General features: G+C 36.6%; 1 protein-coding gene across 1 annotated transcript; it reads right to left on the reverse strand.

Annotated features, from left to right (window-relative positions):
* Positions 1-15,821: 15,821 nt before the first annotated feature.
* LOC112169075 ((-)-alpha-pinene synthase) lies at positions 15,822-18,977 on the reverse strand. Its single transcript, XM_024306012.2, has 7 exons — positions 18,303-18,977; positions 17,940-18,219; positions 17,442-17,835; positions 17,054-17,272; positions 16,829-16,967; positions 16,496-16,744; positions 15,822-16,395 (listed from the first exon to the last, which is right to left on the reverse strand). Exons 1-7 carry the CDS (start codon positions 18,429-18,431, stop codon positions 16,102-16,104), a joined length of 1,704 nt encoding a protein of 567 aa, XP_024161780.1. The 5' UTR covers positions 18,432-18,977; the 3' UTR covers positions 15,822-16,101.
* Between the last annotated feature and the right edge of the window lie 277 nt (positions 18,978-19,254).

Raw genomic sequence — 19,254 nt, forward strand, 5'->3', positions numbered from 1 at the left:
TGTTTCAGACGAATTTCTATTCGGAAGTATGACTTTAGGGGGGGGCTCAAGGTTGAATTTTTATACGTTGGGATTCTCTGAAAACTTTCCTTCATGAAAGTTGTAGAGCGCGTTGATACGAGTTCGTGGACATGTGGAACGCGAAAATCGGAGCTCTTATGAGAAAGTTATGGCTATTGGAAGAAGTTTCCATTTTAGTATAAATAGGGAATTTCCGAAAATATCTTCATAATTCCTCATTTTTGTTTTTGGAAACTTTCTTTCTCTCTCTTCTCTCTCGGCTGCACCTTCAGTATTTGAGTTTTTCGACTGACCTGACACGGACCCGGCGGACCCGACCCGGCTTTTCCGGCGAACTGCGGCGGTCTCTGGCAACGAAACTTTCCAGATAGGATCGTCTCCTCCATCTGGTCATCCTTGTGGTGTCCTCTAGTACTGATTCTCGGTAGTGGTGGCAGCGGTAGAAGGCAGCGCAGTTGGGTGTTTTCCAACCCAATCGGTTCTCCGATCTCTGACGACGGCGGGGCTTCAAGTTTCCTTGGGTGAGTTCAGAGGAGGCTCCTTGATCGATCTGTGGTGGTTGTTTGGATCGATTCACATGAAACTTGGTTCAACTTGGATTGAACAGTAATCCATGGGTTGTGAGATAGTTTTCGATCCTTTATGCTTGTTTTCTGACTTCGAGCTAGTTATGAAAATTCACAAGCATGCTTAAATGAATAGCTGTGATGTTGGAAGTTTTGTGAAATATTGAGTTTTGGCCGGCGGCGGTGCGCCACCGCCTGTGGCTGCGTTCCGGTGGTGTTTTGGCCATCTAGGGGAGTGTTTCTGGTACTATATATATTCTACTCGTTGATACGAGCGTTTCGATATATAGTATGCAAATTTTGGAGTTCGTATGGATTTGTTATGATTTTTACTGTTTCATATCGGTGAAATTATTCGTTCCGTGAGGATCTGAGCGTCCGATTGACTTGTGGCTTGGACACATCGATTGTGGAAGTGTTCCAGAGACTTTGAGAGGTCTCGAAAGTGGTTTTGCCTCAATTTGGCGTCACTTCTGGAATTTTGGTTCGATTTAGGGTTTCCAACATTATTCCTTGTGTTTCATTTACTGAATCAAGGCTATACTTTTCTTAGGTGCTTGACAGAGTGCATTCTGTAAATAGTCTAGTGGTGTGAAGACGCAGCGGGAATTTCGAAGTGAGTAATCTCACGATGTTCATTCACGAACGGGTTTACCATATTGTTTTGAGAGTTATTTAGTTAACTGCAAACTATAGTTGGTATTAGTAGGCATTCCTGAGCGGATGACTATGTATATATATATTTACGTGAAATATATATGTTTTGGTGGGTTTGTGGATTTATGAAAACAATATGCATGAATGATGTTTTTATTGTTTTGGGTTGTGGCTTTTGGAAAACAAATGATTGTGGAAATGTTGATTTCGATTTGTTTTGAAAAGCGTGGAGATTTGTGTATTTGTGGAACATTTTAGTTCGCGGTGGGTTATTTAAATATGGGTTTTATACCGGGAGTAATTGATAGGGATCAATTACGGGGAATCTTTCATTTTAGATTCGTGCAACATTTTGGGTCCACTGCGACTCCTTTAAATGTTTTGGTATTTATACCATGGATCCAAAGACTTATGAGTTGAGGATCGTGGATCATGAAATGTGATCGTGGGAGGGAAAATCGGGAATTCACGCCTTTGGCCGGGTTAGTGAATACGATCAGTTAGAGCTCTAGTTTGTCCGCCGTGATTTGTTTCTTGATTGAAACGTGATTTGTTTATTGATTTAAACGTGAAACGTGTGAGTTTATCTCGTGATTTGGGTGAGTTTATCTCGTAATTCATGTGGGTTTATCCCGTGATTTGTTTCTTGATTGAAACGTGATTTGTTTATTGATTTAAACGTGAAACGTGTGAGTTTATCTCGTCATTTGGGTGAGTTTATCTCATGATTCGTGTGGGTTTATCCCGTGATTTGTTTCTTGATTGAAAACATGATTTGTTTATTGATTTAAACGTGAAACGTGTGAGTTTATCTCGTGATTTGGGTGAGTTTATCTCGTGATTTTTTTATTGATTTAAACGTGATTTGTGTGAGTTGTTTCTTGATTGAAACGTGATTTGTTTATTGATTTAAACGTGTGAGTTTATCTCGTGATTCGTGTGAGTTATTCTCGTGATTGGCGTGAGTTGTGTGTGGTTTGAGTTACTCATACGGGCTTGCAAAAGCTTACCGGGTTAGTTGTGTGACAACCCGGTACACCATTCAAAAGGTGTAGGGGTTAATCCTGCAGGTCAGGGTAATCGTGGCTGAAAACTGAGGCAGCAAGCTAGCAGCTTTACGGTAGGAAGCCAATTTTGTGACTTTACCGTTATTAAGACTTCTTCTTGTAGTGAGCTCTGAGGAGCGTTTACGTTTTATTTTGTTGTTGACAATTTAATTCGTAAGCTTGTGTAATATATAACTCTATGGAGCGAGTGTATATTAACTATGAAGGTTCAGGGCATCAGTGTGTACTTGGTTTAAAGGGAAAAAGATTCCAGGTATTTTGTATTGATGACTGAACGTTTCACGCATGTATAATTATGGGATTATATATATTGATTTTTATTTGTGTAAAAATCAGGGGCGTGACATTGTGACATTTCATTCAAATTTACTTAATGCTTGATAATAAGTGATTTTGACCAGACTGTGAAATTTTTGATCTGTTAGACATTCCACTATATCATGGCTGGATAGTTGATCCCCATGTTTGTTTTTGTAGTTCTCAAATCTTACTTGGCATGAGTAAAACACTTGTCTTATTTCAATCTGAAGGTTGCTGATTCTTGGTGAATTTGAGCACATTTTGGGCTTGCTACTTGTTATCTCTCATGTATATTGTGTGGCTTTCTAATTAACATCTATATTTAACGTATGTCCTGTACAAATGTTATCCCATAGTTGCTTATTCATGTTCTACATTCCGCAATTTTGTCAATTGCTCATTTGAACTACATTCTTTATAGTCTGCACTTCTCTTATATATACTATGAAGCAATCTGGATAGTTGATGTTTCAATCATTGTTGTATCTTTACTCATTTAAGATGTACTTAAGGGAAAAAAAAAAAAAAAAAAGATGTATTGATTATTTTCACCGTGATACTATCAATGGGGACAAGAAGTGGAAATCTAAATGATAACCATGCTAGCTACTTAATAATTATGTAGAAAGTTAGAAGAAAGGATGTAGCTAGTTATTGTATTTTATAAAGATAGAATCTGTCCTGAAACTAGTTAAATTTATGGTTGAGATTCAGTACTAGTTCTCTTCACCTTTTTAATAAGATTTTGGCCTAGTTTATATGTCCAAAATCAGTTCACTAGGTGATGCTTTAACATTGTGTATAATCAGATTGCTTGAACCAAATGTAATATAGTTCTTAAATTCTATAGTTATCTGCCAATTGCTTTAATTCATACTTATATCCATATTATTTAAAGGCTGCTACTTTTTCTAAACTGCAATATGCTGGCAGGAGGGCATCCTTGTAGAGGAAGTGTTTGAACAATTGAAGTGTACAACAAAGGGTCCCAAATTTGAGGAGGTGCAAAAGCGTCTGCAGCATTTTGGTTTCTACAAACTTCAAGATAAATCCAAGTGTTCAAGTAACCAATCCAACTCTTCTAAACTCTTCTAGATGAGTTTAATACTTTTGCCTGCTTTATTGATCCGGCAGCTACATATAACTGCGAAAGATCACATTTTGGTTCCTATTTAGTGTTCTCAGCTGCAGTTTGCTTAGTTGGTTACATTATTTGACCATTTTAATAATGTAGAGAACATTGGATATTGACAATCATATGGGAGGATGATATCTACATCTTGGACCCTTTGGGAAAATCAGTCCATTACCAAGCATGGGAGAACTCAGTGATAAAATAAGCACATCAGAATGGTTTTTTATTTTTAATTGTCTATAACCAAGTAATGTTCTGCTACTTAATGACATAGTTTGGTGATGCAGTGCGGTTAAAAGTTTCAATGTTGAAACGGGTAGGGCTAACAAGATACCGAAATTGAAACTCCTTCTGGTTAGTATGATATATGTGGTTGATTAAGTTACCATATTCGATTTAGTATGGTAATGCCTTTCTAATTCAATAATGTATATACATAAGGCGTACATAAACAACCGGGTGGAATTGAATGTTGCTATTATGTAATGAGATACATGAAGGAGATTATAAATGATGACATGTTTTCATTTCCGACCAAGGTATATGCATTATAGTTTATATAAACTTTAGTTTAATTATAAATAGCGCGTTTACCCGATGATTATGACTTACATTATGAAATACATTCCTAGTGGCCAGCAAAGACTCGAAAAGGATACACCCAACAGCAGCTTGATGAGGTGCGCATTGAGGTGGCTGACTATTTGCAGACTTTGCTATAGATGCTGACTAGGAAAGTGATTTTGAGTAAGGCTAGCTAAATTTTTTGTGAACCATTTTGGAGTAGTTGTACTGTTGTAGCAACTGTGAACAAAACTACATGTACTTATTGCAATGGTATTTTTAGGCTAGCCTTGAAGTAGGTTGGGGTCTTTTTGCCTATTTTTGACTATTAACATCTCTAATGTTGGATACAATTAATGCAATACCCCATATTCAAATTATTTGGAATTTCATGTTGTCAAATGTGGATTAGATCGATTTTGCAGCAGCAATTACAAAGTTAGTGGACATCATGCTCATATAAAGGACATGATGTATATACGCCTATTTCAAATCAGTAATAAACTACAAAAATGATGTCATTAAAGGGATGATACATCAGATTGGAAACAAAAATCGATGTCTCTTTATTCAGTGCACATCAAGTTATTAAGTAAGAAACGATGTAAAACAACTCAATGGACATCAACGTATTAAGTAAGAAACGATGTAAAACAACCCAATGGACATCGAGTTATTAATTAAGAAACTATGTAAAACAAATCAATGGACATCGATTTATTATATGAAAAACGATGTCTAGTATTACTATGAACATCGGTGTAGACCTCAAAAACTGATGTTTAATAAAGGAATGGACATCACTTCATAAAAGGAAACGATGTTTAAAATAATAATGAACATCGTTCATGTAATATAAAAGAATGTAGATTCAATTTTAAATAGTGTGATATATGCCAAGTACCCGTAAAACTTGTAAACAGCAGGCAAACTTCAACAACACCGATGTGTAAGAAAATATAACACATCGTTTCTATAATTAGTAACGATGTTAAACTGCATACTTGTGCTGTTGGACCTATACTTCGTTAAGCATTAAATGCAAAAATATGAAGGTTTAAAACTATCTAAAAACACCAATTTGTGATCATAATAGCGGTTTAACATCGATTCTAGAAGCTAATCCGATATCTATTTTTTCGCGATCTTTTACATCACCCACTAAGACATCGGTATAAATTTTTTTTAACATCGGGCAAGAACCGATGTATATGAGCAAAATTCTAGTAGTGCTTTAACCAAAGCAAAGAAGCATCTTAATCAGTGCCAAAGCAACCATTATCAGTGTGCAATGGTGGTTTTGGAATGCCACTGATATTAGTGGCAAAATTATGAAGCTGGATTAAAAAAATAAGGTGCCAATTGGCACCTCTACATTAATGTAATGTATACAGTATTTTAAAATGTATCAAACTACAGAAACTGAAAATTTACAGATAAATCCATCAAAATTTGAATATCAGGACTCTTCCTCCTCACTAGACCTGAGCAGTGCAGGACCATAAGACTTTGGTGGGACTTTGCTGGACGGTAAGACTTTGTTGGACCGTAAGACTGCAAGCGTAACGAACCATTGTTACTTATCCACAGAAACATATAAGGAGAGAATCCATCAAACTACATGTCATCTGGTTCAGTGCATATCTGTCTACCAGTTTCTGTGTTCATGTGTCTTTGTGTGAACATGCTTTCATGAACCACTGTTGTAACACATACAGTTAATTTTTATACCTAGTTAATAGCATTTATACCTGGTTAATAGCAGAGTAGCAAGAAAGTCTAGATATCTATTTTCCTAGGGATCCCATATGTATTATCCCTTCACTTGAGAGAATACAATTGGAATTGGGTGGTAACTGCAAATTGCACCAGCAAATTTTCTTAAATCCTTATCACTTGGACACTAACCAAAAATATTAACACATGTAAACCATCAAGGTAAAACCTCATAACACCGACAAGAATCCCATACTAGTATCCTTATTTCTACAGTTTGTTCCATGATTGTCACAATTAATGACACTCCACATATAAATATTTATACAAAAAAGATTAAGACAATCGGGAAATCACTCGCACAAATATCCTCATTTCATCAGTTGCTTCCATGATTCTCACAATTAGTGACACTCCACAAATAAAAACTTGAACAAATACATTAAGAAAACCATAAAGTAAATTCTTTATCGAAAACCAAATGGCAGAACATGATCAAGAATCAGATGGCAGCAATAAAATGAAATTCTTTACTGAAAACCAAGATAAACAACCAAATTGAAACAGTAACAACACTCACCAGCATAATCGCAACCTCTTTCGCGTGTCTAAATATGCGTACCTACAACAACAAAAAGATCAATAATTTAAGCACCTCCTTGAAATCCACAAATCCAATTTTGACCACAAAACAGAATTAGAATGACAAAAGACGAACCAAGATAGATCTCCCCAAAGAAACCGCTACCGATCTTTCGTCTCAGCCTAAACTTATTCCCAATGAGAGGCTCCTTTGAGCAACCCGAATAGGAAAGAAACCCTAAAAATCAAACCTTTGAAGAGAGAATCTAAGCGCCGAGCAGCATACCAGAGCTTCGCCAACTGCATCGCGACAACACCGCCGGGATTGTCATCAACCGAAGTAAAACGAAGAAGCAAAGAGCAAAAGCAAGCAAACAAATTTGTACAGACAGCACTACATGGTGTGTGGGTTCTTTGTGTTGGAGAGAGAGAGAGAGAGAGAGAGAGATCTAGGGTTAGTGAAAATTGCGAGAGACAGATCTAGAAAAACTAGAGAGAGAGCGAGAAATCTAGGGTTAGTGCAAAGTAGAGGTGGCAAACAGGCCGCTAAGCACGAGCATGGCACGGGCCGGACAAGTTTAAAAGCGGCTCGGCACTGCCCAACCCCGTTAGTGGCCCAACACGACCCGAGCACGTTAGAATAACGGGTTGGGTTGGGCCTAAGAATATTGGCCCATTGGCTTAGCCCGACCAGAGCCTGACGTATTTGGGCTAGCCTGTTACAAACACAAAATTTTATTTTCTTTTTAGAGATATTAAAAACTTATAATGATGAGATTTGAATACTAGACATTTTTATTCAAAATCTCATGACAATTCTACAAATTCTATTTCATTAATGTTGTCAAATAGTGAAATAAAACATTATATCCTTGTTTTGACATAAGTATTTTTCTAAATTTTTTTTTCTTGTTTCTAAATATTAAATATATGTTTATTAATAAAGACTAATCTCACAATAATACAACTATAGAATGAAAAATATAAATGTCACACCCCTGATTTTTAACAAATAAAAATCGATATATAATCCCATAATTATACATGCGTGAATGTTCAGTCATCAATAACAAATACCTGAAAACTTTTTCCCTTTAACTTACACACATATTGATGCCCTGAACCTACTATATCAATATCGACCCGCTCCACAGAGTCATATATTACATAATCTTACGAATTAAATTGTCAACAACAAGATAAAACGTAAATGCTTCTCAGAGTTTAACTACAACGGAAAACCTTATCAACGGTAAAGTCATAAAAATGGCTTCCTACCGTTAAGCTGCAAAGGCGCTACCTCAGCTTCAGCCCCGATTTTCCTAACCTGCAGGATTAACCCCTACACCGTTTGAATAGTGTACCGGGTTGTCACACAACAAACCCGGTAAGCTTTTGCAAGCCCGTATGAGTAACTCAAAACAACTCACACCAAAATCACGGGATGAACCCCGCACTTTTCAATCAAGAAGCCAAATCACGCTTTGATCCTTAAAAACACGAAATAAAGGAGAACAACTCACACTTTAATTTCCTTTCAAATCGAAATAAAAGAAAGCAACTTACACCTTGGTTTCTTTTAAAACGAAACATAGAAAACAACTCACACCTTGAATTCTATCAATTGTACCATAATCATACCATAGAAAGCAACTCACACCTTGATTTCTATCAGTAAAACATAGAAAACAACTCACACCTTGAATTCTATCAATCGTACTAAATCGTACTATAGAAAGCAACTCACACCTTGATTTCTATCAGTAAAACATAGAAAACAACTCACACCTTGAATTCCATCAATCGTACCAAATCGTACCATAGAAAGCAACTCACACCTTAATTTCTATCAATCGTTAATAAGGAAAACAACTTGCACCTTGTTCCCTTAAAAACCGTTAATAAGGAAGCAACTCACACCTTGTTCCCTAAAAACACGTAATGTCATGAGTTATCAATAACCAATTCCCGTTACCCCATGAATTACCTATATGGCAGACAGACTAGAGCTCTAACTGAAACGTAACCACTCGTCTGGCCAAAGACGTGATTACCTGATATTCTGCCCAAGGTCATAGACCTTCGATCCTCGGGCTGCACAGTCCCTTGGAGCAAAACATTAAAGCAGTCGCATAGGACTCAAAAACATTACACAAATCTCAACGCTTTTGAAAACAATCGAAATCAACATTTCCATAATCATTGTTTTCCGAAAAGCCATAACACAAAACAAAAAAGCGCATCATTCATGCATATTGTTTTCATACCCAAATCTCAACACTTTTCCCAAGGTCATAGACCTTCAGTCCTCGGGCTGCACAGTCCCTTGGAGCAAAACATTAAAGGAGTCGCACTGGACCCAAAATGTTACACAAATCTCAATGCTTTTCAAAACAAATCGAAATCAATCATCTCCACAATCATTTGTTTTCCAAAAGCCACAACCCAAAACAATAAAACGCATCATTCATGCCTATTGTTTTCATAAATCCACAAACCACCAAAACATATATATTTCACGTAAATATATATCTATACGTAGTCATCCGCTCAGGAATGCCTACTAATACCAACTATAGTTTGCAGTTACTAAATAACTCTAAAAAATAAAGGTATTCTGTTCATTAATGAACCTTGTGAGATTACTCACCTCAAAATTCCCGCTGCGTCTTCACACCACTAGACTACTTACATAATGCACTCTGTCAAGCACCTAAGAAAAGTACAGCCTTAATTCAGTCAATGAAACATAATGAATAACGTTCGAAACCCTAAATCGAACCAAAATTCCCAAAGTGACGCCAATAGTGGCAAAACCACATCCGAGACCACCCAATGTCTCCAGAATACATCTACGATCGATGTGACCAAACCACAAGTCGATCGGACGCTCGAATCCTCACGGAACGAATAATTTCACCGATATGAAACGGCAAAAATCATAACAATTCCATACGAACTCCAAAATTTGCATATTATATATCGAAACGCTCGTATCAATGAGTAGAACATATATAATACCAAAAACAGTTCCTTAAGTGGCCGGACACCGCCGGAACTCGGCCACAGGCGGTGGCGCACCGCCGCTGGCCAAAACTCAATATTTCATAAAACTCCCAACATCAAAAAGTTTCATCTAAGCATGCTTGTGAATTCTCATAACTAGCTCGAAGTCAGAAAACAAGCATAAATGGTCGAAAACTACCTCACAAGCCGTGAACAGTAATCCAAACTTAGCTGAACCAAGTTTTACGTGAATCGATCCAAACAACCACCAAGGATCAATCAAGGAGGCTGCTCTGAGCTCCCCAAGCTCAACTTGAAGCCCCGCCGACGTCGGAGATAGGAGAACCGATCGGGTCCTAAAACACTCAACTGCGCCTCCTTGCAGCGCTGCCGTGGAGGAGAATCGGCGCTAGAGGACACCAGAGGGACGACCAGACAGAGGAGACGATCATATCTGGAAAGTTTCGTCGCCGGAGACCGCCGCAGTTCGCCGGAAAAGTCGGGTCGGGTCACCGGGTTCGGGTAGGGTCAGTCGCGGGTAAGGAGAGAGAACATAGCGTTTCTGATTTTTCCGGAATTGGTAAATGTGAAATGTAAATAGTAAGTTTCCGAAAATGTAAACTCCTATTTATAGAACTTTCCCAAAACTTCAAATGCTCATAACTTTCACATACGAACTCCGATTGACGCATTCCGCATGTCCACGAACTTGTATCGACACCCTCTACAACTTTCAAGAAGGAAGTTTTTGGAGAATCCCAATGTATAAAAAGTCAACCTTTGGCAACCCCCCTAAAACCATATTCTTCAATTAATTATTCGCCCGAAACACTTCCGCTCCATCCACGAGCCATGAAACCGTCCAATAACCACAATTTAGATTCCTGAAAATCCTCGGAAAATAAATACGAATTTCCTAGGCATCACAATAAATATATATATATATATATAATACTAAATCTTCATTTTATTGATAAAGATTAATCTCACAATAATATACAAAAAAGCAATGTATTTTTGAGTTATTTTTTTCTTTCTTTCTTATAGTAGAATGTACAAAATTATTAGAACACTAATCTTAAAAAGTTAAGATTAAGAAAGAGGTTGTAAAACTTTATTTATTTTAACTTTCTAAATAGTTAAATAAAATTAAACTTTATTTACTCAAATTAAAATTTTAAAATCGTGCACGGCCCTTTTAACGGATAGGCACGAGTGGGGCCCGATTATTGACCCGGCACGAGCACGACCTGACACGATATGGGCTCGGATCATGGGCAGGACCGGGCTTAATGTTTAAGTAAATGGGCCGGCACAAGCACAGCATGATAATAAATGGGCCGGGCCGAGCACAGCACAAAGCATGACTAGCCCCACTTAAAATAGGTCAGGCCAGGTCGGGCCGGCTGGTTTTGCACCTCTAATGCAAAGTGCGAGAGATAGATCTAGAAGATATAAAAGAGAGAGATTTGGGGGAGGGGGAGAGCGAGAGAGAGAGGGCTTTTTGTATCTGCCGTTAGTTAAGACCTCCAATGATCTGACAATTAGAGCAACTCCAACAGTGACAGGACCCGCCCCGAATTTCACCCTGAAATCCGAGGTGGCCCTGTGGGGCCCACCTTAGGGATAACTCTACCAAAAATTCGGCAGAGTTACCTCTAAAATGGACTACCCAAAAACCTGTAAAACACACAAAACACTTCAAGCAAACCAACCTTATACTCCTGGAGCCACCCTACTCCCAATTACCAACAACTCCACTTTCACAAAACACAAAACTCAAAGATACTAATCCCAAAGGTTAATCAGAGCAATACTACTATACACAGGGATATAAAAGAAGAGTAAAGGATCAAGCGATCCTACACTGCGGAAGTAGTGACAACTATGCCTCAAATGTCATGTACGCCCGACCTCCACTAATTCGCCTGCAAACTGGGCATTAGAAACCGAAAGGCCCAGGGGAAAGTAGACGAAAAACGTTAGCGTGAGTGGACAAAAATAAACAATTTAAAGGAAAAAGGATTTCATACTTTCCCACATTTATTCTCTTTAATAACCGATGCATGCAGCAATTAGAAAAATACATTTAGCTTTAAATCCAAGAATCCAAAACGATAAATTGACTAGCCTCGCTAGTCACCACATTCGAAAACTATATCGTAAAACCGAAATCTCATTTCTCAAGAAAATAAGACCAGCCCCGCTGGCTACAGTGAAAATCGGACTAGCCCCGCTAGTCAAATAAAGATAAAATATGGGGAAGAAGTTTCACCATACGAAAGAAGGGAGCCACCCAGACTCGGGTCGGAGTGTCCCACACTCTGGAGCATCCCATGCTCTGCTCTTACTCGCCCACAAACACATAGTAAGCAGGGAGGAGTACTAATAGGCTAGCTAGCAATAAATATATATAACGACCCAGGTATGGTGGGTAAAAACTGATAAAATCCCATAAATCTTTAAGGCTTCCCCATATCCCAAGAATAAAGAAAACAAGGGTACGATTCCCAACCGTACCCGGAAATTCTCGTAAAGTAGTATAAATTGACAGCGTGTCCCACACGCTAAAGAAATAAATAGGTTGTCAATGAGGCATTCCCAACGCCAAAACCAATGATCAAATAAATAAACACGAAAATAATTCCATCGAAATCCCATTTCGAAAATCTTTCCAAAAATCTCAAATCCACGAATAGCAATATAATATAAATAGCATAATTCCGGAAATCACCTCGGAAATAATTCGTCGAAAATCAACATCAATTATAAATTCGAATCCGAGCATAACAACTTAATAACCGAAACTCACAACCGGTATAAATCATACTTATTCATGAGAATCATTATTTAAAAGCAAAACCATGAGATAATTCATAATTAAATTCCAAAATCAATTTATATGCTCGGAAAATAATATGTTAATTAATTAAAGCATTAATTCAAGAAAAACATTTGCATGCATCCATATTTAAAAGCAAAGGTCCACTCACAGTACTATTGGGCAACCACGCAAACGAGTTCCTTCATCTAGCCGTAGCTCACGACATTGCCCTGTACACAATTATATTTCCGTAAACGGCAATCCGATAAAATAAATACGAACCTAAACGAAACCTCGAAAAACCCTATCTCCAAAACTTCTCAAATTCCACCCAAATCTCTTCCACAATTCCAATTCCTCAATTTACATATTCCATAATGAAAACGAGGGAAATCCGACGCCGGATTTCCCATAATTCTACCACAAAACTCCAAACTTCGAAAATTCACAAACAATTCCAAACTCCTCCAAAATTCACCAAACTTCACATATATGCTCTATGATAATTATAGAATTTAACTAGCAAAAAAATTGAAATTAAAAAGCTACCCTAGCCGCCGCTACCGCCGCCCACAGTGGCGGCGCCGCCGCCACTGCCACCAACTCCAATGGACACCAAAATTTGACAGCGACACCTACTCAACACACTGATTCAACTTCTCAACTACAACATTCCCAAATAACAATTAAAAACGGCCGAAATCGATCAATGAACAAAACCCAGAAATCCTCAAGAACCCTAGAATTTCAATTCGTCGATTCGGCATCTACACAACAAATCGTGATACAAGGCCATAGGGGAAATGATCAGTGATGAAAACCGAACCTTCGACGGCGAGATGGGGACCGGAGGTGGCCGGAATCGCCGGAAATCGGCAAAAACTTCAAACTGCAGCCGGGGGGAATTTGGCTTCGATCCGAGCTTTTCCGGTCAAATCGTCGAAAACCAAGGTTACTAGGGTGATGGGAGGGAGGAGGCGCTCCTCTGATGACCGGTTGCACGCCGGTTGGTGGCCGGAAAGCGGTAAATCGAAGGGAGAAAGAAAAAGGGCCGAACGGAGAAGAGAGAGGTCGGGGGAGAGGAGAGAGAAAGAGGAAGGGGTGGGTTTCCGGAAATGGAAACCTACCTCGGTAACTTTTCTATTTTTATCAAAATTTTACCATGAACAGTAACTTCCTTATTTCGCTCATAACTTTCGCATACGAACTCCATTTTTTACGTACCACATATGCACGCGCTCGGTTTAACGTCCTCTACAACTTCCATGAAGAACATTTTCTCAAATTTTGACCCGAACAAAAAGTCAACTTTTAGGGCCACTAAAAGTATCGAAACAGAGTAAAAAGTGAAAGTAATTGTCGTTTACCGTCCAAATGACTAGTAAACAGGTGAATTTAGGTTCGGGACGTTACAAACAGTTTCCCCACATTTTAATTTTTCTTTATTTTAGGGAAAAATTAGTCTCTTTTGCTTCAAGAAATTCCCTATAACTATCCCTATTTTAAGGATGTTGAGGAAAGACAAAACAAAATTCCTTACATTTATAGCAATCTCTAAAATTTTAATAAAATTTTAAGGAAGAATTATGGAGATTGCTGTAAAATAAAGAATTTATTAGAGTTGGAGAACAAAAATTGTTTAAAGGTTTGACTTTTGCTTCCCTATAATATAAAAAGTAAAAAGAAGCTGTTGGAGTTGCTCTAACATTGAATATCAAAGACTGAGAAACCACATGTTATACAAGTTGATGGACACCAGTAATTATCACAAATGGTACCTGAACTTATCATATATCTTATTGATGGTACCTGAACTTCAATTTTGATCACAACCAGTACCTGAATTTTTCGATTATATTTCAAATGGTACCTATCACTAACTTCCGTTAATGTTCCGTTAAAAACTGACATGTGACTCATTTTTCAAGGATAAATTTGTAAAATTACCTTCTTGTTTTTTGTAATATCACTTATTTTCACTTATATTGTGGCTATAAAAAATGAGACTATCAAAAGAAAAAACTTTCAACTTCAATTAAAAATATGGATGACAGGAAAAAAAAAATTACGAAAGTTTTGATAAGCTTTTGGTTTTAGATGTTTTATAGTTTGTCCAAAAAAAAAAAAATTTATAGTTTTATTTGAAATGTTTTGTCTGTATCTATAAAACAAATTAATTTTTGTTGAGATTTTGCTTTTAAATTTTATTTTCATAAGAGGTTAAAGATACATTTTTAATTCTATTTTAATTGAACTTCTATTTTTATTAACATATTAATTGATCAAAATATCTAGTAAACAAAATTATTTAAATGGGTATTTTTGTCAAACTACTCTTGAATATAGGTAATGTGTTTTGCACATGTTAGTTTTTAACCGAACATTAACAGAAGTTAGTGATAGGTACAGTTTGAAATGAAATCGAAAAGTTCAGGTACTGGTTGTGATCAAAATAAAAGTTCAGGTACCATCGTCCATCGATAAGATAGAGGATAAGTTCAGGTACCATTTGTGATAATAACCCTATAAAATATCATAAAAATTGAGCCCAATTCAAATTTTTTCATCCGTCAGTTTCGCAAATATCTTAACAATGGAAAGAAGAGCCCACTTACATGCATATTGGACACCATCAACAGAGGCTTCCCAATAAAATATATATACATGGGCCATTTACCTTGCTTAATACCCACTGATAACAGTGTAAGGAAAAAAAGACCCACTAATTTGAAAAATTAGTGTGATACTGCTCTCTTTTCAAACCGATGATTTTTAGTGGCCAAAAAGGAGGTGCACGCCATTGGGGGGAAATTGTAGTAGTAGGGGTTGACAGGCCAAGGGGGCCAGTAAAGTGAGAGCTGTAGTGCATTTAGTGAGGATAAAGGTGAGTTCGGTTTTATTAGAACTTAGAATTTAAGACTGGTGGCGGGAAATGATTGTACGTGGGTATGAATTTTGGGAGTTGATTTTTGTCATTTAGGTTGTTCATGTTCATGTTTTTTTTTTTTTTTTTTTTCCGGTCTTATTTTGGTTGTTTATGTTGAATTTGGGTTTTAATTCAAGAATGTTTTTTTTTTTCTTACTACTTCATGGAAAAAGATAATTTTGTCCTTTAAAAATAAATCACATGCGTGGCACGTGCTCAATCTTAATGGATATCTGACCAAAAATAGACAGAAATATCACTTGATACAAAATTTTAAATCTATGTATCACATTGATCGTTTTTAATTGTTAGGTACCAAACTAATTAGGGTGAAAGAATTAAAGCATTGGTGGTGAATTTAACTTGCTAATCGAATCACACTTTCTTGTACAGTATTTAAATAATATTATGTTATGTTATAAAGATAAACTTGAGTACACACTATTCCAAACAAACATTGAGAAACAATACACCACATTTCAAAAAACTTGAGAAACAATACACACTATCCCAAACAAACATTGAGAAAGAATACACACAACTTCAAACAAACTTGAGTAACAATACTATTCCAAACAAACTGGCAGCCCCAACAACCCCTTCAACATCCACGGAAAGTGGTTTGACCTAATTCAGTTATTAGGGTTACATCTTAGTGATCAAGGAAAGAGTAAATAGCAATCTCCAATTTATTTACGTATATATATGGAGAACAACTAACTTTTGGACCAACTCGATCACAGTGGCACTGAATCGATAATAACTGCAGCAACACTATCTTTGGTCATCTTCCCAACTCGTGTGAATCCATCTTCTCCCTTGTAAAGAAGATCTGCTACTCTTGTTAAATTAAGAACTCGCATAAGAACCGGCATTGGCACAGTGGTTGGTTTGAGAAACTCCTCGTTTATATCCTTCCATGATTCCACAATTTTTTTGTTGAAAACATCAATCGTCTCTTCCTCTGAAACACCATATTGCTTCATATAGCAATCAATGCTAGATGGTGCATGCCCCCTCTCTTTTTCAAACTGCAAAAGTAAAATAATTTAAAATATTTAATCAATATTTGTTTTCTATATGGTGATGATACCATTAGAACTCAACATTAAGTGTAATGTGTATATTTACCTTGGTTGAAACAATGTCATCCATAAGCCTAAAAATGACATTGGAAGCTCTAACAATTTTTGGGTCATTCAACAACCACTCAAATGCGTCCTTCGTTACAATATCTCCCATGCCAAGTAATGAAATGGTTGTTAAAAAAGTGTAACTAATTGAAACAGTAGCAACACTCATATACTCCTCCATGCTCGGAGTGCGTCCTTCGTGCAACCATTGGGCCTCATTGAAATACGATCGGGCTTGATCTTTCATCTGAGCAATATACACAAATATATTATAAGCCACTGAATTTAAAATAAAAGTTTCAATGTTCTTAATCAATCATGTATTACGTACAGCTTGTATAGCGTAGCAAACTCGGTATGATTTTCCTTCCTTTGACATCACTTTGTCAATTTCATTGAAAAGATTCAAAAGTTCATGATAGAATATTTTCAAATAGTCCGGCAGTCCATCTATGCATTTGACATCCCACCTGAAAAATAATCATAAAAAAATTTACATACTAGGATTCTTGAACACATAGATATATTAACAATTACATTTTTTTATATATTGAACCTGTCAATTGCTTCAGTGAAGATCACGAGTTCTTCAAATGTACCATATGCATCATAGATATCATCCAAAACAGTAAGGAGGATAGCCACTTTTGTCATAATGATTCTACCAATAGAGTATTGGGGTTCAAAATATACTCCCACTATCCAAAAGAACAACTCCACCTTCCTGTCTCTTGCAAAAGGCAATTTCCTTTCAAAGTCTAGTTCTTTCCACCACCTAATACATCCGATATAAATTTAGTTCAGTTCATCCTTATAATGTAAACTTAATAAATTTTCAAATTACTCTATAATGTTCTAATAATCAATTAAAGAATAACTAAATATAAAATGGGCATATGATAACATTAAAATACCATAGTCAACCCCATAAAGTAATTACTTACCTAGCAATCTCACACAACTCCTTTTTGTGTAAAAACTGAACAAGATTGAAATCCAACTTTGCGAGTTTCAATAAAGCTTCATTGCGTTGGATGAGTGAGGCTTCATCTTCATGTTGGTAAATTGACATGTGACGCTTGGCACATATCCTCTCTAGACTTTTTCGCAGAGGTCTCTCCAAGGCTTGAGTTATTTGTTCAGTCATTTGTACTTGATAGCATGCATTGGATTTTGCGGACTCGAGGTGAGTAGTGGTGAAAACAAGAGCCTCTTCTAGTGTATCTTCTCCATGAATCCTAAGATGTGCTGCTTCGTAGAGACTCAGCATAGCAGACCCATCATCCACTAAGCCTTCTTTGAAGCTACCATTTGCATCTCTGAACTTGTTGAATATATCTGCTTGAATAATATGTCAACAGATGGACACCATCGACTAGCATAAGAATTTAAAAAGCATACAATTACCATAGTCTTGCATTAAAATTTATTCAGTTACGTACTTGATGAGATATCATATCCATGTTGCCTTAGCAACCGAAAACACAGCGCAACAGTGTAAAGATCGCCCTTATCATCATTGTGATCCTGATCATGATATGTAGCATGGATGTGTTGCAGTGCATCCTCTATTTCTTGTTCAAAATGGTATGCCACGCCAAGTCGTTGCATTGCATCGATCAACTTGAGTCGATAGAAAAAATCACCTTCATTTGTAAATACTTCCCTCTTCACGACTATTTTCAGTTCCTCGACCTGTTGTTGCCAAAGGGCCTCAGTCTTCTGCAACAAACAATTAAGCACAAAATAAAATGAGTCAAAACCATATAAACCTACCGACCGAGTTTAGAGGAATAGTTCATTACAATGTCTTGAGAATCATAGTTGATGAACTGATCTCCCCAAATGCTTGGCTGGAAATTTGCTGTCCGGCGAACAATTTCAGGCTCAGCAATTTGTGGTACTTGACTTGATAGGGAAGGATCTCTAGCCATAGATATGATCTAGTTGCTTGCTTCTTAATTTTCAGATGCTTCTGTACTGGAGGACTATGTATGATCGATATGCTTATATAGGCGAAGGGACGCTCGATTAAATTGATATTAGCATAACTTTTTTCAGTGCCACTGGAAACTAAATTGTAAAATAAAAACTAGTATTTTCACGTGTTTCAGATGGGTCCAAAAAGATGGCCTAGCAATAGCATACGAATGAGTTTCCTTTTTTGGACTGAAACATTAAAATATATTATTCTTTTGGATATAAAATTAAGCTGTTCTGCAACGTTGTTTTTGTGAATGTAAAACATGTCGATACTGAACAAACTTGTATAAAATGTAAAACATGTCGATACTGAACAAACTTGTATAATAATGCGGTTAGTATGTAGTGATGATGTCATCATCCTAGATAGTAATTTTTTGTATTATACACAAATAAAACACATATTTATTATTATTTTTTTTAAAATGCTTCCGTACTTCATATTTTTGAAATGGACTCATTAAATTTTCCGTACTTTTAAAGTCAAAAGTATTATACACGTACTATACATGATTTTTACTCTTCTTTTTTTTCATATTTTACACATATTATTGAACAAAAATGAATATAAATTAATATTTTTAATTTAAAAAATGTAATTAATTATTAAAAATATTTTGCTAAACTTTTCAACGAACTATTTGATAAAATGTCTGAATAATATACGTACGTATTTTTCGCGTACTTACACGTCCCGTTTTTTACTAATTATGGCCATGATGAAATCAAGTTCCAAGACATACTTGAAAACCATTAGAACACGTACACTTCAAT

This window comes from Rosa chinensis, chromosome 6 (assembly GCF_002994745.2).
Source record: "Rosa chinensis cultivar Old Blush chromosome 6, RchiOBHm-V2, whole genome shotgun sequence".
Classification (NCBI taxonomy): Eukaryota; Viridiplantae; Streptophyta; class Magnoliopsida; order Rosales; family Rosaceae; genus Rosa; species Rosa chinensis.